Below are 26898 nucleotides of genomic sequence, written 5' to 3' on the forward strand. Positions count from 1 at the left end.
GGGCTCGCGTCGGGCTCGCGGGGGCGCTTCTGCTAGGGCTCACAGTAGTAGAGGTTTAGGGAAAGTGTGTTTTCCCTAAATCCTTTACGCGTCTCCATGCCACTCGAATGACGTGGACGAGCACCGCACGAAACCGTAGCAAAACTGCCGCAGGCTAACCTCTCTGTATATATATATATATATATATATATATATATATATATATATATATATATATATATATATATATATATATATATATATAATCAACACTTAATAAAAATTCCTATAACAAAACTTAAGCGAAGCCCGGTCTATCGGACCATTTTCTAATTCCGGTCCGGCCCAAATAAACAATGAATTTACTCGACGCTGATTTATTTACTTCCGTTCGGACACAGAGACACTCCATTGACGGTACAATCCAAATGGCGACGACAGCAACAGCAGCAGCGGCCATCACCGGCAGCGCATCTCTCAGGTCCGACGGCACCGCCCTCTCCTTGTGTTCCTATGATTCCTCCGGAGGACTTCCCAGGCAGGCGTTGGATCTTCGGCTCCATCCCTCGATCTGGGCTGCTGCCCGGCTCCGCGGCCGCATCTCATGCTCCGCGCTCTCACAATCCACCGTTTCTGCCTCCAAATCAAGCGAGCGTAATATTTCTATCTCGTTTATAGATTTATCATTTTTGTTGACCAGTGATTCAGCTACCGCACTGCCGTGTGCGATGGGATCGATTGCTGAATTTGGGATTTTAGGTTTATTTGAGATGGACGACCCTAGGGATTTCTTTTCCCGGGAAATATGATGCATACTGATTTGTATGTGCGCTGCGTATTATATGTTTCTTGAAAGCCATTGTGTTGATTATGCTTTTCGCTAGGATATTTTCCCCGCTCATTTATTTGATTAGATAAACGCTAAGCTTTCAGTTACAAAACATTTTTATCTTTTTTTTAGCGCTTCATGTTTGTTAATGAATCTTGACTAAATTCACCATATCTCAATCCTGTGAGTATCATTGGAGTCTTTGATTGAACCGATATTTCTCCAACTGTTTTACTATGATAATGTCCCACCATATAGGAAAGAATGTTAAAATTTTATATGATAATCTTCTCTCACTTGCTGCCTTTATGTTGACTGTAAATTTCTTAGTGATGGATATAGAAAAATCAGGTTGAATGTGAGATACACATTGAGCACTTGCCTCCATTGTTTCCTATCTTCAATGTGAAATTACGTATTCCCTTCCCTCCTATTCTCTCCCTCACTCCCTATCCACTACGGTTATCTGATAAAGAAAAAGTTAGAATAGTATTAACTGTGAACCGTTGGGCATTTAGCAACTCAGTTCATGTAAATTAGTCAACAGAACTCACTGATGTTGAAATGGAAATCAGATAAAAGAATCTCTAATGTCATTCTTTGCTATTTAAGAAAAAACATACAAGAAGCCTTCAAGTTCAATGACTTCTGAAGTTGTGTTTTGCATGCAGTGAAATCTGGCCCAAAGGATTTTCTCCACATCAGTGACTTTGACAAAGAAACTATCCTCAAGATCATCAATCGAGCAGCTGAGGTCAAAGCAGTGTTAAAATCAGGAGACAGATCTTTCCTCCCTTTCAAAGGAAGGACTATGGCCATGATTTTTGCCAAGCCATCCATGAGGACCCGTGTTTCATTTGAGACAGGATTCTTCTTGCTTGGCGGCCATGCCATTTACCTGGGTCCTGATGATATCCAAATGGGCAAGCGTGAGGAAACTCGAGATGTTGCTAGAGTGCTTTCACGCTACAATGACATTCTCATGGCACGTGTGTTTTCTCATCAGGTAACGTAGTTGGTTGCATGTCATGCTACAATGGCATCATCATGGCACTTCTGTTTTGTCATGCACAACCATCGAATTGTATTATTGGGAAATCACATGCATGATAGGGAATGCTCAAGCCCTCTCGTTTACTTCTACACTTTCGAGCCATTCATAATTATTATGCCAGTACCATTCTATTTTAGCTTTAGCATATAACTTTTGTGACTTTGTGTTATTAACTTTATTTCTGTTAGGAGGTATGTGTCTGTGATATTATTACCTTTATCAATTTAAGCTAGGAACTAAATATTAGGATTTTTAATTCTTATCAGATTGATACAATAATGTGCAATTATTTCTATGTTTGCTTCTGAGTCCCTCTCTTGTACAAAGTTAAGTATACATTCTTCACAATTACACTTTCTAGTACACTATGCTACACATTATCATAGTGGAGCTTTTATATACACGTTTTAAGCATCTTAAGCTGTAGAAATGATGATTGATTTGTGTATGTGTATTTATGCATTATTTTTTTGCCCCTCTGATCAAGCATGACATTTCATGTTAGTTTTCCTGATCATGATGTTATATAATTTTACTTACATTTATCCGATAAGGCCTTGTGGAACATATGTTCAGGTTATAGATGATTTATACCTTCGTCTTCCTGCTGGATACCCAAAATGTCATATCAATCAGACACTTTCACAAGTGTAAGCTAAAATGCAATAGTTTGATATTCGAGATTTAAAGGCTAAGTTATAAAGTAACTTTTTTTTCTTATTATTATTGCTCCAACATATTGTGATGGGTATCTTATTGTCTATATACATTTTCTCAAAAATCTGCTGTTACTAATATTAAAACTCAAACAGTTTTTTCATTTTTGAAAGCATAGGGAGTAGAATGCACATAAATGTACTGAATATTATGTACCTTTGCAGTCTAAAATTAAGGCTCTGCAACAATGTGTTTAGATTTAGCCAACTCAAACTGGAAATGCTTCACTTGACCATGTTTATTTTTCTGAGTTATAGCAGCTTCCAACCTTGTGTGTTTAACACACAAGGGAGGATGTTCTTGTTCAAATCTATCTGTGAAGTTCCCCTGATACTTCACATAGCCAAAGTGGGCTATTTATAGGAGTTCAAAAGAAAAAAAGTGAGTCCTAAGTGGGCATAGGCTTTTTGCCAAACTAGGTTTGAGCTAAAGTTGAAAACACTAACCTTTGATACAACCTGGCCTCATCATATGCATGGGACAATTCCATGTTGCATCAGCTAGTTAATTCAACATCATCCCTAGCCATCTGTTTTGTGTTACTATAATGCTATCTAGTAATTTTTTGTTGTTGGCATTGTTAGTTTCAACAAGTGTGGCTGCTAAAGAAGATGCTTGATATAAAAGAGAGGTTCCAAAGAGCAACATCTTTGTGACTAACTTCTTGTGCAAATTTACACATATTATGCTCCTTTATTATTTTCACAGGATATTTTGGACCTTGCTGCATTTTCTTCTGTACCTGTTATAAATGGTCTAACCGACTACAACCATCCATGCCAAATCATGGCTGATGCACTTACAATTATAGAACACATCGGTCAATTGGAGGGAATCAAGGTATCCAATACTTAGGTGGACTTTAATTGGAGATATACAGAATTGAAATTGAACTGTTCAAACATATTTTAAATTGTGATTCTTAATAGGTTGTGTATGTGGGAGACGGGAACAATATTGTACACTCATGGCTTCTGTTGGCATCTATAGTTCCTTTCCATTTTGTATGTGCTTGCCCAAAAGGATTTGAACCAGACGAGAAGACCGTTGAAAAGGCTAAGAGTGCTGGAATTAGTAAGATTGAAATTACTAATGACCCAAAGGAAGCAGTCAAGGGGGCAGATGTTGTGTATTCAGATGTTTGGGCTAGCATGGGGCAAAAAGAGGAGGCTTCATATAGAAAGCAGAAGTTCCAAGGGTTTCAGGTACATCATTCTTCCATTTTATTTTTCAGAAACTAAACTTAATACAGGTTTTTGGATATCAATTTTAATTCTTAAATAAAAACATCATCCATGTTTAGTTGCTATAGTGTGCTTGAAAAATTGACTCTATAGTCAAACTGAGCTGAGATCGACCATGCTCAAGATTGTTTTTAAATAAGCATCTTGAGCTTTAGCTGTTATGTGATTCGAAACCAAGCTAAAAGTTCTTGTTTGTGGAACACAAGCTAAGCTGAACTCCTTACCTACTCGAACTAGTACTCACAGAAATCTCAAGCCAACAAATGAGACTAAGATACGGGAACATTACAAACAATTCTTAACATGGATAATATCTTCTTCCTTAGTTTTTTTTTGATAATTTTTCATTTTTCATCATTATTATTTTTTAATGAGTTCTATTGATATGTACTAATGCTACAATGGTACACCAACATGACAGATTTATTTTCAACAATACTTATAAAGAAATGTAGTAATCATATATGTACTCATATACTGTCCAATTCTGTCTCATTTCTGGAGTATAAGCTAATATTTTTTTGATGCACCTTCAAATTTCAGTTGAATATTTAAACGTAAAAGGATTGCCCAAGTTTTACGTAACTTCATAGGCCTCTACTAAATGAATGTGCTTGCAGATAGATGAAGCTCTGATGGAGATTGCCGGTCCAAAAGCTTACTTCATGCATTGCTTACCCGCAGAGAGAGGCGTAGAGGTTACTAACGGTGTCATCGAAGCTCCTAACTCGATCGTTTTTCCACAGGCCGAGAACCGAATGCATGCTCAGAATGCCATCATGCTTCACCTCTTGGGTCTCTAGGATAATATGGAATAACCAAGTTGGACCATCAAATTGGATCTTGTGAAACAGTTCATGAGGTTCCGGTAGAAGTATCTTTACATTTGTGAAACAGTTCATGAGGTTCAAAACATGCCGGTGAATGGACCCGTATGCTTTATCGCAGTGGAATAAATTATTCGTAAGCAATTTTCTGGCGATTTGAGTTCTGAATTCTCTGATTGCCAGAGGCGACTTTGTTCCTTCGTATCTTTCGGTTTGTTCTAAATGATTCAAATCATCAACAATCCCTATTAAAGTTAAACGCACAGTAGTGTGAAGAAGTGATGAGAGTTTTTGTAATCGATTTGATTTATTTATATTCTTGTTGTTTCTCTTTATTAAAATAGCAGAAGCGCACATCTTAAGAAGAAATTAAAGAAAAGGATTCAAGTGATTTTAGAAATTTCGTATAGGCTTAATGGGCCGGCCCACATAAGATAGGGGCCTTCTCTGCCTTGGAGAAGAAGCAAGTAGAAGCCGATCTAATTAATATACCTACTTACGACGGTCAGCAGAAGGGAGGAGGAAGAAGAGAGTAGCGAGATGTTCAGGAACCAGTACGACACTGATGTCACTACCTGGAGCCCGGCGGGACGGCTGTTCCAGGTTGAGTACGCCATGGAGGCCGTCAAGCAGGGCGCTGCCGCGGTCGGCCTCCGCTCCACCTCGCACGTCGTCCTAGCCACCGTCAACAAGGCCACCTCCGACCTCTCCTCCTATCAGAAAAAGGTATTCAAGGTTGACGATCACATCGGCGTTGCCATCTCGGGTCTCACTGCCGATGGTCGCGTTCTTTCCCGCTACCTTCGCAACGAATGCATCAACCACGCATTTGTCTACGAGTCTCCTCTGCCTGTCTCCCGCCTCGTCGTACGCCTCGCTGACAAGGCGCAGGTTCCCCGATCCCCTTTTTTTCTTTTCTCTTTAATAGCTGTTTGAAATTCTGAAGATAGAATCATATAGTTACCCATCTATATATCTGTCATATATCTACAGTAATCATCTTGAGAAGTTTTTTTGAAATAATTAGTGGGGCATTATCGAATTTTACTTCTTTTTTTCTTAAATCCTGAATTTTGCTCTATTTTTCTCCGTGCTTGTGTTTATTTGTATTTAGATAGTCTCGTTCAGTTGTAACTACCCAACATTTGAAAGATTGTTCAACTGTTTGAAGCCTTAGTTTTTGCTAGAGCTATGGATCTTCTAGCATTGCCCCATACCTATTGTTGTTACATATACGTTGGAAAAAGGGTGAGGAAGTAAGGAAATTTGGAGTGACATCTTGCATGGGAATCCTAGTTATAGTAGAAAAGAAGAGGGATTTAGGCGTTTGAGAACATCCTTTTGTGTTATGGTAGGTGCTTCTAAGCTATGATGAGCTGCAAAACATGCTAAGGCTAGATGCTTATCTTAACTTTCTTATTTGCATGATTTTCAAGTAAATTTTTAGTTTCTTTAGCAAAAATTAATACCAACTGGCCATGACATCTTTGATCAAGTTAAATATTTATCTTCTCCCTTTTCTCCATTTTGCTTCCCCCCTCTTTTTCTCGATTCTTAATTATCTGTTCCTTGTGAAATAAAAAGCAAGTCAATCATAGAAATAATCTAAACAAGCAAGAGTTATCTTGAATATAACTAAAATGGGACAAAGAGTTATCTTGAATATAACTAAAATGGGACAAAGATAAATTCCATTTGTTTGCTAATCCATATTACACCTTTGGTTGAATCGCTTTGCAACAACTTGTTTTACTTACTCTCATGTTTGACTTGTTTGTTCTAGGATTAGATGATTTAAATATAATAATGACTTATGTGTGAATATTCTAGGTATATAGTTTTGCAAATAAGCTGATTCTATCTAGGTTTGTTAAACGGGATCTGGTTTAGACTTGACTAACTCAACTTTGCTGTAAAAAAATGAAACTAGTCAAATTAGATCAATACCATTTCTTAAAATTGGGTAATAGTAATTTGCAATTTACCATTCCTTTTATTGATTCTAAGCCATTCCGTTTCAATCCTTCCAATAAAGGAATGGTAAATTGCAAAACAGTGTTGAATGAGGATTCAAATAATTTATAGTCATCTCTCAATGTTTCCCCCTCCATATCTCCATTGTAGATGTTATGCTTCTTCTATGCATCATCTTAATCATGAGAAGTCTAGTGCTTTCTCATACTCTCCCTAGTTCCCTTTAGTTTAGATAATATCTCTGGTACTAGTGGGATATAGATTTTGGATACAAAGTACTATTACTCGTCCACTGTCATAGACAAAAATCAAAACACTCCCCCCCCCCCTGCGCTCTGACAATCAACAACATATATGGTAGTTCTTGCCAATGTTATCAAACTCGCGAGTTCACTCATAAACTCGTACAAAATCGCGAGTTTATTTATGAAAATCGAGTCAAATCATGTATTAAAGTAAAATCGGATCAAAATCTTAAAATCGCATTTAAACTCGTAAAAACATGATTTTTGAGATAATTTTATCGATTTTGTGTCGTTAATAAAAGGGGACCATTTTGGACAAAACGATATCGTTTTGGGACGATTTTATATTTGCACTTGTCTATGAATGATTTATATTAATTTGTTATCTTGTGTTTTATTTATCTTTGGACTTAAGTTTTAGACTTGAATTTATGTTTATCTTGTGTTTTCATGGTAAGCATTTGGTTGTTTAAAAGTTTAAAATTATGAGTAGTTTATGATTATATGAATTAAAATGTTCTATATGTAGATTTATGTTATAATTTGGATTAAAATATTTAATGATCAATTAAAAAGAATATATTAGGTTTCTTTTAAAATTGATTTAAAGTATGATGTAAAATCTTACGATTCGATTTTACGATCCGATTTTATGTCTGCTCTAATGATTTTACCTAAACTTTCGATTTTGACAAAACTGGTTCTTGTTGTGTTACCTAGACCCTTTGGTTACCCCAATATTTGTTTTTGTACAACAAACCCCATGATCCTTTTTAAAATAAGTGGAGATGACGCACTAGGTAGGTGGCTCTGGTGTTGATTATGCGAAGACTCCAAGCTAGAAAAGATGACTTTATACGATCCTGCATGTTCAAAGGAGCGTTAGCAATCGGGCTAGGGAGGGGGTCTTCAGCGCAGACATTTCGACGCTCAAGTCAGTGATCCAGTTGAAAGCGATGAACAGTAAATATGTAGGTCCCCAGACGACCGGCAAGAGGGAGATAAATTGCCTGAAATTAAAAGAATACCCTTTCTCGATCTTTGGACTAAGTTAGACAAACACTTGTTAAAAAAAAAAATAAAGTTAAATGCATAAAAGTAAAGAAAGATACAAGAATATTTATTTGATTTGCAATAAGAAGATTGCTAATCCAAGACAAATGTAACTCACTAAAAACTCCTTCTCCCAAAGGCGGAGTAGCCTCTTACAGCGTTGAAAGCTTAGAAAAGTAAATAATAGAATTAGAAGTTGAAGTACATAACTGGTTTACAAGTGTTGTTCTTAACTACTGAGGGCTCTATTTATAGTCTGCTGGTCTAATCTGACTGTTTGCTGACGTGGCAGTTCCGGGCGCCTGAGCGTGGCTAAAACTTTATCCACATTGCAATGGTTTGCACAGGATAAATCTTATTTGGTCCAGGTGCTTGGACTGCTCCGGGCATCCGGACCATGATGACGCGGCTTCGAACAGTGCGCGTCGAGGAGGTGCCCTTGGGTTGCCCTAGGGTTTGGGCGCTTGGACTTGGTCCAGGTGCTCGGACAGTCAACAACAGGTTAACTGTCTGGATTCTCCTCCGTTCCGGCTTCATTCGCTTGGGTGATTTCGGCCATTCAGAATATGGCTCACCCGAATCCATTTTTTGTCCTTCTCCTTGAGCAAGCTTCCCTCCGGCTGCTCGTCCTCCGGAAACGCCGCGCGCTCCTTCTCGTCTGTCAGCGTACTCTTTTACAGCATCTCTTTCCTCGGACGCACCGAGCCCGTCGACTCTCTCCCGTGCCGTCCTTCTCACTATCTGCGTCTTTCGCTCTACTTCCTATGCTCCTATGTTTCTGCACACTTAGACACAAGACATTAAACATATACAGGACCTAACTTGACTTGGTTGATCAAATCAAAATCACTACGGGGTACTTACAATTTTTCCTTTTTTGATGTGGATCAACCAGGTTAAGTTGGGGTAAAACAAAACAGTAAAGTAAATGAATATGCAACTTAAAATGTACCTCCCTTAGATTTAATCTATAATTCTTCCTCTTTGATCACATTAAAAATAGGAGTTAAAAAAACTAAGGGTAACACAATTAGTGACTAACACTTTGAAAAAATTTGGAAAGTATGTTTTGAAAACTGTTTTTTTTTGTGATTTAAAAATTAGGTTTTAAACGACATAATTTTGAAATTAGTTTTAATCGTTAAAAAATTCTAAAAATTTTTGTAACAGTTAAACATATTTCTCCACACTAGAGATAAAATTTTCAGATAAAACAACAATAATTAGAGCAGTAATTAATTATTCTATATAGAAAGGTATATTTGCAAAGACAAATTCTTAAAAATAGTTTCTTAGCTCGAAAAATCTTTAAAAAGTTTATGAAAATGTAAAATAGCAAGTATTTTTGCAGAATAAATTTTTGAGAATAGAATGTTCAAGAATTTTTAATATTAAAAAAATAACATTTAGATAAATAATCCATAGAAACTCAAATAACGGTTGAAATTTTTTGACAAAATTTCCTTTGACAGGGAACATGATGTCTTATCAAAATAAATTTTTTAAAAATAACTTTGCGAAATAATTTAAAGATATAATTTTTTTAAAAAAAAATTTCAAAATTTTTCTTACAGATAGATAATAACATCCTTTTCCACGAGAAAAAAAATTAAAAATTAATTTCAAATAGAACTCATACAAACCAATTTATTTAAAAATTCGACAAATTCAAACATACAAAAAATATTAAAGTAAATTAAAATTAGAAACATGCATAAAGAATTTAATCTAAGAATGATTTTGGAACCAATATAGTTCTTTCCTACTAGATTGATTAGGTACTTTCTAGGAATATACCTTTTTGTTATTTTCTGATTTGACCCTTGTGGAATCTATAATACCAGTTTAGTTCTTGATAATTCTAAAATTTGAAGTAGCAAAATTTGAACATACAAAAATTTTTAAATTTTCTATTTGTTCTTTCGAATTAGTATTTTTTATTTTTAATTTATCAAAATCCTCTATTAAATATGATTTTATTAAGATTATTATTATTTATAAATTCTCTTTTTTCAAATTTTCATTTTTGGTTTTCAATTTACACATTAATTTAGACATGAATTTTATACTAAAATACAATTGATCAGGAGGTAAGAGACATACCTCACTTATCATGTTGGATCTGAAGCTAGATTCTCCCCCTACATCGCTGCATTCATCTGATGTCGTTCCCCCTTCATCGATGCTAGCTTTTCAGTTGCCTTGTTTTTCGTGACTAGCCATCAGTGCTAGTCCAGCATATACTTCTATTTCGAACTCGGATGATGAACTTTCATCCCAAGTGGTCTTGAGATTTTGATGCTTGTTTCGCTTTGACCTTTTTTCTTTCTCCTTTTTGAGATCTGGACAGCCTTCCTTTATATGTCCTTTTTGGCAATGGTAGCATCGAATTTTTTTCTTATTTCTTGGATTTTTTTTGGTCTTCATTTCTTTAAATTTGATAGATTTAAAAAACTTTTTAAATTTCCTTACCATATAAGCTTTTTAGTCTGGATCAATACTGAATCTGACTTGGGTTCGTCCTTCTTGGTGGTTGTTAGTGCAAGGTTCTGGCTTGACTCTTTACTTGTCCCTGCACATCTGGATTCATGCAATTCTAAAGTCGAAAAAAGTTCTTCTACGGTACTTACCTCCAAGCCGATAAAGATATAGTAGGCATCTATGATCGAAGTCCATTCTGGGGTTTTAGGAAAGACGTTGAGCGCGTAGCGTACTAAGTCTCGGTTGGTTACCGTTTCGTCGAGGTTGACCAGTCCGGTGATCAGCTCTTTGATCTTCGCATGTAGTTGGGCTACCTTTGTTAGGACCAAAAGTAGCTAGAGGGGGGGGTGAATAGCTCGTCGCGTTCGCTCGGTGCGCTTCGTTGCTGGGCGTTGCTTGTTTCTTCTTGGATGTGCAGCGGAAAATACAGAAACAAACACAAGCACGCTAACACTAGGATTTTACTTGGTATCCACCTCACAAGAGGTGACTAATCCAAGGATCCACACCAACGCACACACCCTCCACTATGAATAACACTCCTTTATGGTAACTACCAAAGGCGGAGAAGCCCTACAACACTCTCAATACAAGAAGAAGAAAGGGAAATACAAGTTAAGCAAAAGCTTACAAGATGTGCAGTAAAAACCCTAACCCTAACTTCTTCCTCTTGCAATAGATCCGCCTCTTGACTTGGAAAGCCTCCAAGAACCTTCAAGCGCGATTCACACCCCCCCTCTAGCGCTTCTTGATCCAACAAATTATGGCTTAAGCGATCAAGTAGATCGCTTACCGAGCTAAAGCAATTTGTCTAATCGCTTAAGATATGATAATCGATTAGCCTAATCGATTACCAACCCCTAACTTACAAACCTAAGTCTAGGGTTTCTTTACCAAATATCCGGTCAACCATAACCTGTTGAGACTTCACATTGCCTAGCATCCGATCAACCTTGACCTGCCGGGACTTCTCCACCAAGTGTCTGGTCCATCCTTGGATCCACTTGGACTTTCCTCCTCGTGCCAAGTGTCCGGTCAACCTTGACCACTTGGACTAACCATTCCATGCCAAGTGTCCAGTCTTCTATTACCCACTTGGATTTCGAAATACCAGATGTCCGGTCAACCTCGACCCACCTGGATTTTCACATATCTGGCTTCACTCACCAGGACTTCTTTACTGTCTAACTTCACTCACTAGGGCTTTTCACCTGACTTCATTCACCAAGATTTTCCTTCTGCCTAACTTTACTCACTAGGATTTTTCACCTAACTTCACTCACTAAGATTTTCCTTTTACCTAACTTCACTCATTAGGACTTTTCCAATCAAGTATCAGGTCAACCTTGACCTACTAGACTTTTCTTCTCATCAAATTAGTCAAACATTGACTAGAGGAGAATTATATTAATAATCTCCCGAAATGGACAATTGCACCTGCAATCTCCATGTATTGTCAAACATCAAAACTCAAATTTCATACTCAACCACTCAATCCTATCCCTCAACCTTCACTAGGTAATCCAACAATCCTTCATAAATACTAAGCTTTTCATTCTCCCCCTAAGAGGGCAAACTCCCTCTAGGTAATGAAAACCTAACTTACTTCCTTTCATTCTCCCCCTATTGGCACACATCAACCTCCTACTAATAAAACACATCAACCCGTCTTTGGACACACATCAACCTATGCTCCAATTTTGGGCACACTTCAACAACTCCATTTGGTGAAGACTCTCCCCCTGAAGAGTTGCTCATTGTGATCACAATTTCACTCATTGTGATCAACGTAATATCGAAGGTCCCATACCCTTCATTATCCTTAACTTCTCCCTCAATGTTGACAAATACCCAACCTTGAGCATTTTCAACCACTTGAGTTGCCACTTGAAATGATGAGGATATCCACTCCCCATTTATCCCCATTTCAAGTTTAAATGCTCAACCTTGAGCAAGTTCACAACAGAAGGTTAACCACCTTCCAAGGTTCATGAAAAATAATTTTCATGTCTTTAAAGAGTCCCTCCCCCTAAAGACATGGTGGAAACTTCTGTCATTGCACCAACAATGACTTGGAATCCCTAAACCTTTAGGAAACCCAGATTTAGAAGTTTTGAGGTTCAAATGTTCAAAATTTGAAACAAACCTCAACCTAAACTTCAACTTAGCCTTCCTTTACCATTCCATCCTTGTTTTCAACACGAAAACACCCTTTTTATGTATACAAATGTATTTTAAGGGTTTGGAATGAGTACCTAGACTAAAAATAGGTTCAAAGTGCTGAAATCAGGCTTTCCCAGCCAAAATCAGCAACTTGGATCGATTGGAGTTGGGTTCCAATCGATTGAACCTTTCTGAATCGATCCACTGATCGATTCATACTACCTGGATCGATCGGCTGATCGATCCAGCGAGCTACTGCTCGCGAGATTTGCCTTCTGAATCGATCCATGGATCGATTCAGGCACTCGATAGTTGCTGAAATTCTATTTCAGTCAACTTCAGAAACCCCTAGAAAATTCTACAAAAATCCAAAAATTATGAAATTTCGTGTAGACATTGTTTAGGGCATATATTATCAAGAAAAAATAGTTTTCTATGAAAATACATCATATTTTCAAAGATTGACACAAACTTGAAAACTTGCAAAAACTTTAGTGTTTTCTTCAAGTTTGTGTCTAACTATTCAATGGTGATTACTATCAAAAGATAGCCTTCACCAAGGTTTTCCAAAAACATTTTAAAAACATTTTCAAAACCAATATCCCATCATGTTCCTTGGGCATAATGCACATGACTTGTACATTAGCTTTCCCAATGATGGGAAAACACATAACTATGTGTTTTGATGAATCTAAAACTCAAAAGAATGCACTAAATCAACATCTTGAGTTTTGTTCATCATCCTAACATCTCACTTGTATCTAATGTGCACTAAAACACATACAAGTCATCTTATAGGTCTTTGTGAGATGTAGATTTTGGTTTTGCCCTAATCTAGGATCATGCATATCTATCTAGGCATTTTGGAGATATTAGACACCCACCTAGGATGTCACTTGTTAATAAGTGTTGTTAAATGCCTTTTGTCCTTAATTACAAGGAATTAAACTTAATGCATGATAATGTTATGACATACATCAAAAAGAAATAATTTTCAAAAGAAAATATCCTATAATTACATGATGTATGAATGTCATGACATGGTATTTTTGGATTTTTCATAAAAAATAGACATGATGTCATGGCATATGATGGGCAAACAATCATGGCAAGATTTAGCATAAATAAAATATACCTAGATTAACTATCTAAGTATCCTTAAAACCTTAGCTAAACTTACAACTTAAACCTAGATTGCCCTAAAGTGCTTCAAGAAAATGTCAAAGCCTAAATTGGCATTTCTAATTCCCTTGATTAATTTATGCCAGTCGAAATTAAGCATATCCTCAAATGTTGGCATATTTCATTTTTCCACAAGAGTAGCACTTTAAAGTTAAGGCCCGGATTGCCTTAAATTTCCTAAGAACATACCAAAATCCCAACTTGGTAGCTCTTATGAATTTCCCAATATGTGCCTTTTAAGATTAAAATCAAATTTTCACCACTAGGCACATTTTACTCTTTCAAGGAGTAAATAATAGTTCCATTTCATTTTCAAAGGTTAACAAAAACCTTGAAAATGCTCCTTGAGTGTCAATTTCCTCAAAGTTGGGTTAACTACCCTTCCAATCGGAGTTGACACTCTCTAACCCCCTCTATGGGGTAGAGAAGATGCTCCTAGGAACCCAACACCTATTGGTGCTCCTTGGATGCTCTAGGTACTCACTAGGGATAACTTCCCTAGATACCTTCCTAGTGACCTTGTTAGGCTTCTTAGAAGCCTTGGTCACATTTTCTAGGTCAACCCTAGGGATAGCCTCCCTTGTGACCTTGTTAGTGACTTTCTTAGACTTCTTAGAAGTCTTAGTCACTTTGGTTGCAAAAATACTCTTAGGGATGACTTCCCTAGTATTCTCGACTGACCACTAAACCTAGGGTTTGTTCCATAACTATACGGAACCCTATGATAACTAGGCACATCCTTCTTAGCCTTTGGTTTGTATCCCAAACCTCTATGGCTATTTGATGGCTTTGACTTTCCTAGCCCTAGGTTTTGCTCATTTTGCCCTTTTAGGATATTTTCCATCCTTTTAGGGTCTTTTCCATTTTATCAAGTCTTGATCTCAAGACTTGATTTTCTATCATTAAATCCTTAGAATTTGGTTTTCATTAAGTCCACGAGCATTTTTGTTTCTAGGCTTGTATCTACAATCCTTAGAGTTCTTGCCTAGACTTTTACCTACATTCCTAGCCTTAGGTGTAGTAGTTTTGGCATGTAGGGCCACACGCTTTTCCTTAAAGCCCTCATGCTTCCTATTCTTATGGTAAATTGTATTAAAATGATAAAAATTAGAACTATCTGCTTTTTACCATAATTTAAAGGAGTAGGCTCAATAAATGTTACCTTCTTCTTTACCTCGAGGCTCCCTGACTAATGCCTCTGAGCCTTGACCATCTTCTTCCCTCGAGGCATCGGCTTCATATCCCTTTTGATTGCAAGAGAAGCTATAATACGCTCCTCGCTCTTCTTTGCTGGGATGGTCTCCTGGGCTCACCTTGCCCTTTTGTGCCACTGGCCCTTCTTCGCTAATTTAGGGCACTTGCTCTTGTAGTGCCCATGTTCCCTACACTCAAAGCATATAATATGATTTTTATTATTAATTGAAATATTTATACCTTTGCTTGTAGGGGTGGCATCTTTTTCTTTGGATCCGGAGGTAGAAGCTTCCTCTTGATCGGACCTTGATTCTCCTCCATTTGGTTTTTCTTGACTTGTGGAGGTAGACGCTTCTTCCTCCTCTTCTTCTCTTGACCCGGATGTAGAAGCTTCTTCTTCTTCTTGATCCGGTGTCACCAAGGATTGCTCCCCCTCAATCCTAGAGGTGGAGGCTTCATCATCTTGAATATGAAACAAGGAGTATGCTCCCTCCTTGTTCCCTTCGTTGCATTTCCTTGAGGATGAAGCTTCTTGGATTTCCTCTTCTTGGGAGGTTGAGCATCTATCAACCTCGGAATCCTCCTTTTGGTCTTGCTCCAAAGAGTCACCCTCTTTGGATTCTTCATGATCTTGTACAGTGGAGGGGATCTCTTCATGAAGCTTGGCCAATTTGCTCCAAAGCTCCTTGGCATCTTCGAACTCTCCAACTTGAGCCAAGATGTGGCTAGGCAATAAGTTGACCAGAAGCTTGGTCACTTTGTCATTTGCCTCGCCCCTTTGAATTTTCTCCGAGCTCCATCCGCTTTCTTAAGCTTGCCCTTGGAGTTCGTTGGAGCTTTCAAGCTTAGAGCAAACCATCGCTCTATCTCCATCATAAGAAAGTTTTCGATTCTCGATCTCCAAGAATCAAAACTTGTAGAAGTGTATGGTGGAGCCACCCTTGTGTCAAATCCAAGTCCATCTTGGAATTGCATCTTGAAGTTGAGCTTGATAAAATCTTGAACTTGAAGAATTTGCTCCAACTTCTTCACCCTCTAGCTTTTCTTGATATGCTTGACCCTTCCGGCGATGATTCCGGTGAAGAGCAACCTTGCTCTGATACCACTTGTGGGGTGAATAGCTCGTCGCGTTCGCTCAATGCGCTTCATTGCTTGGCGTTGCTTGTCGTTGCTTGTTTCTTCTTGGATGTGCAGCGGAAAATACAGAAACAAACACAAGCACGCTAACACTAGGATTTTACTTGGTATCCACCTCACAAGAGGTGACTAATCCAAGGATCCACACCAACGCACACACCCTCCACTATGAATAACACTCCTTTATGGTAACTACCAAAGGCGGAGAAGCCCTACAACACTCTCAATACAAGAAGAAGAAAGGGAAATACAAGTTAAGCAAAAGCTTACAAGATGTGCAGTAAAAACCCTAACCCTAACTTCTTCCTCTTGCAATAGATCCGCCTCTTGACTTGGAAAGCCTCCAAGAACCTTCAAGAACTGGCGATCACGTGCTTGTAGAGAGCTATGGAGGAGCTGGAATGAATCTGAGAAGAGCTCGTGAAGGGATACCGAAGACAACGTTCGCCTGCGGCTATAAACCCGACGCAACGGTCGGATCCCGATCGATTCGAATGTTCCGAATCGATCGAGGCTGATCGATCCACGGATCGATCCGAGCGTCTGCTCGATAAGCGCTGGATCGATCCACGGATCGATCCGGCCATCGCAGCAGCATCGTCCCGATCGATCGGCCGATCGATCGGGACCTCGGATCGATCCACGGATCGATCCGAGCGTCGTCCGGAAGAACCGGATCGATCCACCGATCGATCCGACACCGGATCGATCCACGGATCGATCCGAACTTGGTTTTGCCCAAACCAAGTCCCAACCTCCCTAACCAACATCCGTCAACCTCGACTGTTGGTACATCACGCCTCGATCCGGTCACCCTCGACTGCTAGACTCCCCACCAAGTGTCCGGTCACTCCCTTCGACCCACTGACTTCCACCGATGTCCGGGTCAACCTCGACCCATCCGGACTTCCTCCTCGCAAGTATCCAGTCAATCCTTTGACCTACTTGGACTTCGCAACACCAGATGTCCGATCATCCTTGATCCATCTGGATTTTCCCTTGCCTGGCTTCACTCACCAGGACTTTCACCTAGCTTCACTCACTAGGACTTTCACCTAGCTTCACTCACTAGGGTTTTCACCTGGCTTCACTCACCAGGATTTTCCATCTGCCTAGCTTCACTCACTAGGACTTTCACCTGGCTTCACTCACCAGGATTTTCAATCTGCCTAACATGCCAGTTAGGACTTCCCAGTCAAGTATCCGGTCAACCTTGACCTACTTGACTCTTCTTCGATCAATATCTTATTGTCAAACATCTAAACCCAAACCAAGACTCAGCTTGGTTAACCAGGTCAACCTTGACCTGAGGGATGTTGCACCAACAACCTTCTCACCTTTTTCCAGACGGATGTTTGTTAGTTGGTTCCGAAGAATGTCTTGTCGTGCGAGCTTCGCTTCGGATGTGTCTTCATGGAGCTCTAGGAAATTTCCCCTGAGTTCTTTAGATGAGGAGTAACTTCTGATGCGGTTGACTTCTTGAGGCGGTAATACACTTAGCAAGTGGTATTCCGCTCTTTGCTATAAAATCACTTTGTTCCTTCTTTGTCAATTGATTTTCTTCTTTCTCTTCTCCTCGTTGATCCTTAGGAAATACAAAACCATATTTTATTACTAAAAGAATTTCGAAATCAGTTCGTAGGAATACCTCAATTCGGCGTTTCCAAACTCCCCCTCGAACTTTGGCGGGTTGAGGCTTGGTTCGACTATTGATTTCTTTGCTTCGGTCGGCGGTTAGTCCTTCTGAAGTATCCTCGCTTTGATACCAATTGTAGGTTCCCGGACGACTGGCAAGAGGAGGGTGAATTGCCTGAAATTAAAAGAATACCCTTTCTCGATCTTTGGACTAAGTTAGGCAAACACTTGTTAAAAAAAATAAAAAGTTAAATGCATAAAAGTAAAGAAAGAGGCAAGAATATTTACTTGGTTTGCAATTAGAAAATTGCTAATCCAAGGCAAATGTAACTCACTAAAATCTTCTTCTCTTACAGGCGGAGTAGCCTCTTATAACGCTGAAAGCTTAAAAAAGTAAAGAACAGAACTAGAAGTTGAAGTACTGAATTCGTTTACAAGTGTTGTTCTTAACTACTGAGATCAGAGCTTTATTTATAGTCTGCTGGTCTAATATAACTGTTTGCTGACGTGGTAGCTCCGGGCGCCTGGAATGGCTCCGGGCACCTGGGCGTGGATAAAACTTTATTCACGTCACAATGGTTCGCACATGATAAATCTTATCGGGTCCGGGCGCTTGGCGCCCGTACCGTGTTGATGCGGCTTCGAATAGTACGCGTCGAGGAGGGCTCACCGGGGTTGTCCCGAGGTCCGGGCGCTCGAACAATCAACAATAGGTTGACTGTCTGGATTCTCCTTCATTCCAGTTTCGTTCGCTTCGGTGATTTCGGCCATCCAGAATAGGGCTCACCTGAAATCATTTTTGAGCCTTCTCCTCGAGCAACCTGCCGCTTCGACTTCTCGTCCCTCAGAAATGTCGCGTGCTTCCTTCTCGTGCGCCAGTGTACTCTTCCGCAACACCTCATCCCTCAAACACACCGAATCCGTCGACTTTCTCCCGTGTCGTCCTTCTCGCTAGCTGTGCCTTTTGCTCAACTTTCTGTGCTCCTAAGTTTCTGTACACTTGTACACAAGACATCAAACATACACAGGAATTAACTTAATTTGTTTGATCACATTAAAACCACCACGAGGTACTTACAAAATGAACAATGGTTATGAGTATGTAAAGTTGTATAGCGTCGCATACCTGCGTCTGTAAATAGAGATCCTCTTTTATAGTGTTACTGCTTGTTTTTGCACGAATCTCAAAGCGTTTTTAAAAAAGACAGACCATATGCTCTAACACTTTTCCCAAAATGGATCCACAATCCTTACGTTTGGTAGGGTGAAAGATTCTAATGTACAACTTGCATATAAAATATTTTCTTACGTAGCACAAAATGCTAAAATGGAATATGAGGCCGTTGGGTTGAGGGGTCCTCAATATGCATAACTGGCCAACCGACCGAGCCTCTCATGTAGTCTGATCGGTTGTTGCTCACAAGAGCGACCCGGTCGGATTTGAGGAATGTTGCCAGGGGCTCGTTCTTCGATCAGCCTCTCCGTTTGTCACCTGAGTTTGATCGCACTAAGTGTCTAGTTTGTCTGATCGAATCATAGGTCCGATCGACTAGATCACTCGGCTAAAATAGTTAACCATGCTAGTTTCGAGTGATGAAGTGGACCTTGCTCTGGATGACGTTGACTCAACTTAGAGTTTTTTTTATCAATACTGAAGGGCTCAGCATCCGACCGACCCAAGGGTTTGGTTGGATGAATGGCTCGGCATCCGGCCGTCCCCAGGGTCCTGTCGAATAACCTCTCGATTAGGACGATCGTCTGAGCTGGCTCTGAGTGTTGACCTTTCCTTGACTTTGAACACTACGTCAGCCAGACTCTTGGACTTTGACTCGACTCGGGGGCCCCACCTTATTCACCTCATCGCCCAAGTAAGAGTATAACATATTCATATAGATAACTAGATCCTTTCCTTAATAATGAGATGTACTAACAAGTATATCTATTCTCATATATGATACCGTTATAATTACTTGGTGCATTCTCTTCTTTGATAATGAGATGAGATCCTGTCTGAAATCGATGAAGGCGGTGAGCTGGGGACGTAGCTCTGCTGCTGACTCGATGAAGACTCCACACTGTCTTACAACACAGGGAGCGTTAGTGCCGAGTCAGGGAAGGTGTCCCCGTGTTGCCTTTCGATGCTCAAGTTAGTGATCGGTTTAAGAGAAGAAAGTAGTAGCAACGAACTGTAGCAAAGAGCATGTACAAATAAGAAGCATCACATACCTTCGTCTGTAGATGGAGATCCCTTTTATAGTGTCATCTCAAAGCATTAATACATTTTCCAAAGCGTTATTAAGAAAGGACAGGACATAAAGTGCTCTAACACCTTTCCTTAAACGAGCGTGCAAATCTCTGTGATTTGACAGGTTGGAAATTTTCAAAGGACAATTTGTCGGCGGGATATTCTCTGTCCTTTTCGGCATAAACTTCAAAAAGAGTATGATATGACAGGTATCTATGCCCCGCTGTAGGTCGCTCGGCCTTACAAAATGCAGTCAATAACTCATTCTTCACTCGATCCTTCATTTTGCAGGCGCAATATATTCGATCGGAGAGGATGGCGGGCTGGGTACATAGCTTCAAACCTTGTCTGCAAGTTGTGAAGGACGACCATTCTGGAGATCCAGTCGGCACTTCATGTCCGACCGGCGATGCGAGGTCCGCTCGGCCAACATAGCCTGGTTAGCGATTCTAGGTCCGTCTGACCATGCGACTTTGACCTCTACGTCAGCTGATTCTCCTTACCCATTTTTTGGGGGTCCCATCTTTATCATCGTATCAAAATGTATTGACTACTAAATCCATTTTCATATGTGATACTTGTTCTCAGCTCTCAATATATGGTGACTTTGCCAAGTTATCTTGTCTTCTCATGAAATAAGCAATCGACGACTTTAACAATAAACTCAATATTTAATTACCGCATAAGATTTTCAGCCATTTTCAAATGGTGTGGTGCTTGACCATTGTTAATCATTTAGTCTCATGAATCACTCTCTAAAAAGAGGGATGGATCTGACATTCAAAATTCTGTTTCTAAGTGTTATGAAAAGTACATATATCATAGACTTTTCTAATATAATGGACAAACTTCGTGTATATGTTAATTTTCTTCAATTACAGACTCATTGAAACTCTTTCTTTTCCTTGTTTCCTCTGTTTGGTATACATATTACAAGATTCTACTGTAAAATTTTCAATCCAGAATTGAGTCATTTGACTGAGGCGCATGACTTTAATAAAGTTGGATTATTATCACACTGGACAAATATACTTTACAACTTTTATGTTTTACGGTTGGATTATTATCATTTGAACTTGGGGCATGCCTGTTAGTTCAATGATTTTACCAATGTTTGCAGTTTGGATTAGGAGATGGCATATCATTAGTACTTGTGTTTTCCTATACCAACTCGAGCTTATAGATCAGTTTAATGGAAAACTTGTTTGTACTGTCAACTCATACTAGTTGTTTTATGAAAATTAACCTGAGAGTTCATTTCTGGCCTCACTGTATTGGCTATTGACGTCAACTACAGGTGTGCACACAGCGATCCTGGAAAAGGCCATATGGAGTTGGTCTGCTTGTTGCTGGATTAGATGAAACCGGAGCTCACCTCTACTACAACTGCCCCAGTGGAAACTACTTCGAGTACCAGGCATTCGCAATTGGTTCCCGCTCACAAGCTGCCAAAACTTTCTTGGAACGCAGGTTCGAATCTTTCAACAACTATTCTCGTGATGAACTGATCAAAGATGCAGTTTTTGCCATCAAGGAGACATTACAAGGAGAAAAGCTGACCAGCGCCATCTGCACAGTAGCCATTTTGGGAAAAGATGAGGCCTTTCATTTGATTGATCAGAAGATAATCCAAGAAATAATTGATTCAATTGAGATCAAAGAAGATGCTCCTGCTGAACAGGCTCCTGAGCAAGACGAGGCAGGAAGCTCCGGAGCCGCTCCGATGGATATCTAATGAGAGAGATTTGGATGGAATGCTCACAGAGGTGTCTGCAACTAGCATTCAATTTGCTTCTTTTGATCGTCATGATGTTATGGCCTAATTTTAAACCGAATCTGCACCTCGAAGATTTGTCATGGGTTGACGTTAAAATTGGTTGTACGACGATGTTGTTATGTATTAACCGCAAATTGGCATTTCAAACTCGTTGACGTCGCCTTAATGAATTTTGAGAGAACAGTGGGATCCGCACACACTTCAGTTGTATAGATGAGACTGCTGGATAAAAACAATGAAACTGCTGCATCTTGTCATCTTGATTCCGAGCAGGAATCTCTTGGTCCGTAAATTGTAGACCAGGGGATGATCCACTGATCTGGACCTTTGATTTGAATGGACTCCATCTTTAAATAAGTAGGGTTCATTCAAATCAAAAGTCCACATGTAGTGGATCATCCCCTGGTCCGTAATTTACGGACCAGAAGATCTGCTCCCCTTGATTCCACCCACCAAAAGGCACAAAAACAAGCTGTTCCTACTAAATCCATTAAGCTCATTGCACGGTGCACTGATACCTTTACAGTTGTACATGGCACGGATTTTGATTGGAACCAACCACTAAATCATATATTTGCTTTATAACGTTCCTTATAAAGTTTGGATTCCAATCCAAACCATCACTGTTCCAAAAAGGAATCGATGTAGACAGGGAAGGCGTACTGTGAAGCCAACAAAAACATTAACAACTTCAATCATGCAAAACTAATTCTTGTCCCCATTCATTCATCCAAACTCCACTTTGAGCTATAATATAGAGTTATAACTAGACGTGTGTAACTCTGAGTTGTGAACATATTTTGTTTTGTTTACAAGTTGCCTACAAGTATTATTTATTAACGAGGGGGAAAAGGAATTAAAACGACCCACAAGAATGAGAATAAAGATGGAAAAAACAATAGATTAAATTAAGATGTAATGGGGGAGGAGAGTGGATGGAAGCTAGTAGCAAGGGTGGTGGGTTACAGGATGGCCTCAATGTCCGCAGCGATAGGAGACAAAATCACATGAAGGAGAGAGGAGTAAAGATCTCCCAACAATCTCCATACTGCCTTTCGTCTCCTCTACCTTTTTTTTTTTTTTTTATCAAGTCTAATGCCCGGATTCTCTATCCATTTCAGATTAAATAATACTTTGATCACGATTCACCATTGATGGAACTCTATAACATTTTCTTTATCCGCATTAATAGATAAGGCTTTGAGGCAACTAGCTTTTGCTAGACATTCTTGGCTTCTTTCTCCACATGCTCAACCTTGTTTAAGCTGTTACTAATGAACCAAATTATGCGCATATATATACAACAAGGAGGTCAAGACCTCTAATAATTATCACGAGCTGTGTCCTCTGAAGAAACTTCAAACTCATTATCATCATCTTGTCGCAAAGAGGATAAGTATAGATTAGTTTAAACTCTTTACTCACTGTAAATCTGAAAACAGAAGATGAGTAGATTAATTTATACACGCATTTTATCTTGTACACTAAATTATATTGTACGTATTATTGAATTAAACTGTATTCTACTGTGGAAAGGATTTTAAAGCTTCTTGACAAATTTTTTTTAAATAAAAAAGGTGGAATTTTTTTTGCAAGAAACTTTTTGTAACTGCAAAATTGAAACGAGCAGCAGCAGCAGCAGTAGCCGTACGGGGAAAAGCTAGAGGAACGGTTGGTCGTGGGGTTGCCTGCCATGTGGGCGGTAGGACCCTGCTGAACACGCCCACGTGTCGATCATGTCAGACCGGGCCCCTACCTTATCGAGGGTGGAGCAGAGGGCTCGCTCGCATTCTTATCCTCGATCGCTCACTGGCAACAACTGGAATCACCGGATCGAGCTTTGATCTTTCACCTTTGTTCAATCCTCCCCATTTGATCCACAGCTGCCCTTCTCCATCAGCTATATACGCACGCACAAGGCTGGGACAGACAGAGTCGTTTCGGAGAATTGCGATTCCTTCCTGCTGGCTTATCGTCGCCATGCAGTGCCTACAGACTCCAGTTTCTCATCGATTCTCCTCCAAATGGCAGCAACAGGAGCAGCCCAGTCACCATTCTTATAGTGCTGATGATCTCTGCGTTCAAGGTCTCAATTCCTTCGATTGCTTCAGCAATGGCTTGTCCGATCTTCCTGATCATCAGTATCCCAACTTTGAGGAAATTACAAGCGTGGCAGTGAGCGATAGCACCTTAAGAAAGAGGAAGGCAGAGACTTCTCCCAAGTCAAAGGTAGTTGAACTCTGCTCCAAGGTGAATTTGCACAATCAAACTACTTAAAACATTTATTCTTGCGATCCATCAGCAAGACTGCAAGATCAGAGTGAAACAAGAAACGGGAGGAGCGAAAACAGAGTTCAAGCAGCAGAACAGTAGCAAGGAGGCATCAGGAGACAGCTCAAAGACTGATTACATTCACGTTCGAGCTCGCCGCGGCCAAGCCACTGACAGCCATAGCTTAGCTGAAAGAGTATGTGAAGCCCGATTCGATTCGATTTAATTCAATTCAATACTGTAAAAACTCTCTTCAATCTTTCTCCATCTGGATTCACAGGTGAGGAGGGAAAGGATCAGTCAAAGGATGAAGTGCCTCCAGGAGCTGGTGCCGGGATGCAGTAAGATCACCGGAAAAGCAGGCATGCTAGATGAGATCATCAACTATGTTCAGTCTCTCCAGAAACAAGTCGAGGTACTTAATTAAACTTCATCGTTAATCTATATATATTTTGCTGGACATCAGCAAAACCTCAATTAGCAGCTTGTCGAGCAGTTCCTGTCGATGAAATTTGCTGCCGTGAATCCAATGGCGGACATCGACTTCTTGGTGGCAAGAGAGGCGATGAGTACTCAACTGGTGCAGATAAATCCACCTGAGCTAATGGACCAGCCATTCCTTCACTTCAACTCCTTGCAGCTCGATCCCTGCTTAGGGCTGGACATGTACATGGATTCTTCGGATCTTGTGGCTGATGGATCCCCCTTTGGCTCATCTCTGAATGTAAATATCTCTCATCCAATAATTAAGTTACCGCTGTGGACATTTCAGATTAATGAGTCGACTATCTTTAATTTCAGAGCTTGCATAGGGTAGAATTCCTTCAATCATTGCAAGGTAAAGATTCTTATCCTATTTGCTCGAGTGGCATGGATTGTGATGCATGGTTTTACGTACCCAACAAACAAAAAAACAAGATAGAACCATTCCTGTTGCATGGTGATATCATCTGGTCCCCAAAATGAAGAGTAACTGGTTGGTGGCGTATTTTAACTCGAGTTTGCTAACTTACGTCTGCCATTCTCGCAGGGAATCTCTTGCCTAACAATCTCAAGATGGAGATATAATTTGTCGATCTGAACTAGTGGAGAAGAGATGGAGATGTATTTCATTTGCTCATGTGTAACATATCGATATATAATGCCATGCATCTTGTTGCCTTCAAATAGAATTAGTTCTTTCATTCGATTGTTGTTTTGTTTTTTTTCATATTCTCCTTTAATAAAACCTCTCTCTTTATTTTCTCAATCTTTTCTGCAAAATATCTGTAAGCAATGGATCTACGAGTTAATAACGATATTAAAATTACCATCAAAATTTAAAATTTAAGGATAAAATAACGGAGGACCAACAGGAATTTGGAGTGAATATTTCCCTATATTTAATTAATCAGTATGAATGAACATATATGTCCTATAAATTGCTTTCCGGCCCCCTCTGACACCACACCCTCCCCTCCTCTCCTCTCGCTATCCCCCCCTCCCCCCCCCCGCCCCCCTTCCCCTCTTCTCTCTCTCTCTCAAATATCATTTCTGTCCCCAGGGCGTAACACAGATGGAGAGTGCATGGTTTTGTGGGTGAAAGGTCCAGGGGTCGATCCCCGGGGTGTCACTACCTGGGGTTAACGTCTCCGTCATGCACTTTTCACCTGTGTATCTACATTTACCTCCCTTCATATCCGTGGAACCGGCTCTAGGGGACCGCTGATGTGACGGTTCCATATTTTTTCAAATATCATTTCTATCCTTTTTTTTTTTTTTTTACTTTGTTTTTTTGTTTTTTCAATTTTATTTAATTTTTATTTATTTTATTTTTTAAAATTAATTTTATTTATTATTTTTTCATCCATACTTATATATTTTTAATTTTTATTTAGTTTTATTTTTTTTAATTAATTTTATTTATTATTTTTTAAATTATATTTAATTTTATTTTTTTAATTAATTTTATTTATTATTTTTTAAATTATATTTAATTTTATTTTTTTAATTAATTTTATTTATTATTTTTTTCATCAATACTTATATATTTTTTAATTTTTATTTAAATTATATAAATATCTTTTTCCACCTCCTCTAACACCGCCCTCTCTTTTTAAATTTTGTCTCTCATATAAATAATTTTTATACGCTAACTTCTTTACTTATAATTTTTTAAAAATTTATTTAATTTTTATTTAGTTTTATTTTTTAATCAATTTTATTTATTATTTTTCATCAATTTTTTTATTTTATATTCCTATTTTTTTCTAATTTTATTTAGTTTTATTTTTTTAATCAATTTTTTTTATTATTTTTTATCAATTTTTTATTTTTTATTTTATAAAATTTTAATATAGTCGGAATATCTCTCTTTCTTTAAATTATTTTCCTAATTCGATAATTAAATTATCCCCATCCAACTCTTAACACATATCAAAACCTCCCCTCTATTAAAATTACTTCCCTTGACACATGACACATGTCAGAACTTCTCACTATCTTTAAATTATCAACCCTCCACATATGTCAGAACCTCCTCTCCTTTTAAATTACCGTACATTTTTATTCATTTTTTTATATTTTTGTGCATTTTTTTATGTATTATTACATGTACTTTTCATTTGAGAAAAAATTATTCGTAAGTTATAAATGTGTTTACTATTAATTATTAATATTTTTATCCGTTTCATGTATATAATTTTTATTTTGATCCATATTATTACATGTTGTTAGTTTCTGAAAATCGAAACCTAACCATTAGGTCAGAGATATTATGCGTACACCGTCTCTTCTACGTCGTTTTTAAAAATTTTATAATTTTAATTTTTTTTATAAATAATAATTCTTAAAATCTACAACTAAATAATAAATAAAAGATTATAAACATATAATAAAAAATAAATTATTCA

At 38.7% G+C, this 26898-nt stretch overlaps 3 protein-coding genes across 3 annotated transcripts; all 3 read left to right on the plus strand.

Annotated features, from left to right (window-relative positions):
- Window positions 1-368: 368 nt before the first annotated feature.
- LOC122022622 (ornithine transcarbamylase, chloroplastic-like) lies at window positions 369-4985 on the plus strand. The gene is made up of 5 exons (XM_042580657.1): window positions 369-633; window positions 1480-1814; window positions 3288-3419; window positions 3509-3784; window positions 4444-4985. The coding sequence occupies exons 1-5, from the start codon at window positions 408-410 to the stop codon at window positions 4624-4626; spliced, it is 1152 nt and encodes a 383-aa protein (XP_042436591.1). The 5' UTR covers window positions 369-407; the 3' UTR covers window positions 4627-4985.
- A 143-nt stretch (window positions 4986-5128) lies between these two features.
- Window positions 5129-21902, plus strand: LOC122022623 (proteasome subunit alpha type-1-like). Its single transcript, XM_042580658.1, has 2 exons — window positions 5129-5541; window positions 21257-21902. The coding sequence occupies exons 1-2, from the start codon at window positions 5191-5193 to the stop codon at window positions 21692-21694; spliced, it is 789 nt and encodes a 262-aa protein (XP_042436592.1). The 5' UTR covers window positions 5129-5190; the 3' UTR covers window positions 21695-21902.
- A 1602-nt stretch (window positions 21903-23504) lies between these two features.
- Window positions 23505-25256, plus strand: LOC122022473 (transcription factor bHLH63-like). The gene is made up of 6 exons (XM_042580491.1): window positions 23505-23965; window positions 24039-24203; window positions 24288-24422; window positions 24492-24731; window positions 24809-24845; window positions 25038-25256. The coding sequence occupies exons 1-6, from the start codon at window positions 23717-23719 to the stop codon at window positions 25073-25075; spliced, it is 864 nt and encodes a 287-aa protein (XP_042436425.1). The 5' UTR covers window positions 23505-23716; the 3' UTR covers window positions 25076-25256.
- The last annotated feature ends 1642 nt before the right edge of the window (window positions 25257-26898 follow it).

The sequence above is a fragment of the Zingiber officinale genome, chromosome 9B (assembly GCF_018446385.1).
Source record: "Zingiber officinale cultivar Zhangliang chromosome 9B, Zo_v1.1, whole genome shotgun sequence".
NCBI lineage: Eukaryota > Viridiplantae > Streptophyta > Magnoliopsida > Zingiberales > Zingiberaceae > Zingiber > Zingiber officinale.

Bases quoted from the DNA above. Each gene is read 5' to 3' on its own strand.
- LOC122022622 (XM_042580657.1), top strand. From the start codon at position 408: ATGGCGACGACAGCAACAGCAGCAGCGGCCATCACCGGCAGCGCATCT. The intron at 1,815-3,287 runs GTAACGTAGTTG...TTATTTTCACAG, and splicing joins CACGTGTGTTTTCTCATCAG to GATATTTTGGACCTTGCTGC. The intron at 3,420-3,508 runs GTATCCAATACT...GATTCTTAATAG, and splicing joins GTCAATTGGAGGGAATCAAG to GTTGTGTATGTGGGAGACGG.
- LOC122022623 (XM_042580658.1), top strand. From the start codon at position 5,191: ATGTTCAGGAACCAGTACGACACTGATGTCACTACCTGGAGCCCGGCG. The intron at 5,542-21,256 runs GTTCCCCGATCC...CGTCAACTACAG, and splicing joins GCCTCGCTGACAAGGCGCAG to GTGTGCACACAGCGATCCTG.
- LOC122022473 (XM_042580491.1), top strand. From the start codon at position 23,717: ATGCAGTGCCTACAGACTCCAGTTTCTCATCGATTCTCCTCCAAATGG. The intron at 23,966-24,038 runs GTAGTTGAACTC...GCGATCCATCAG, and splicing joins AGACTTCTCCCAAGTCAAAG to CAAGACTGCAAGATCAGAGT. The intron at 24,204-24,287 runs GTATGTGAAGCC...CTGGATTCACAG, and splicing joins GCCATAGCTTAGCTGAAAGA to GTGAGGAGGGAAAGGATCAG.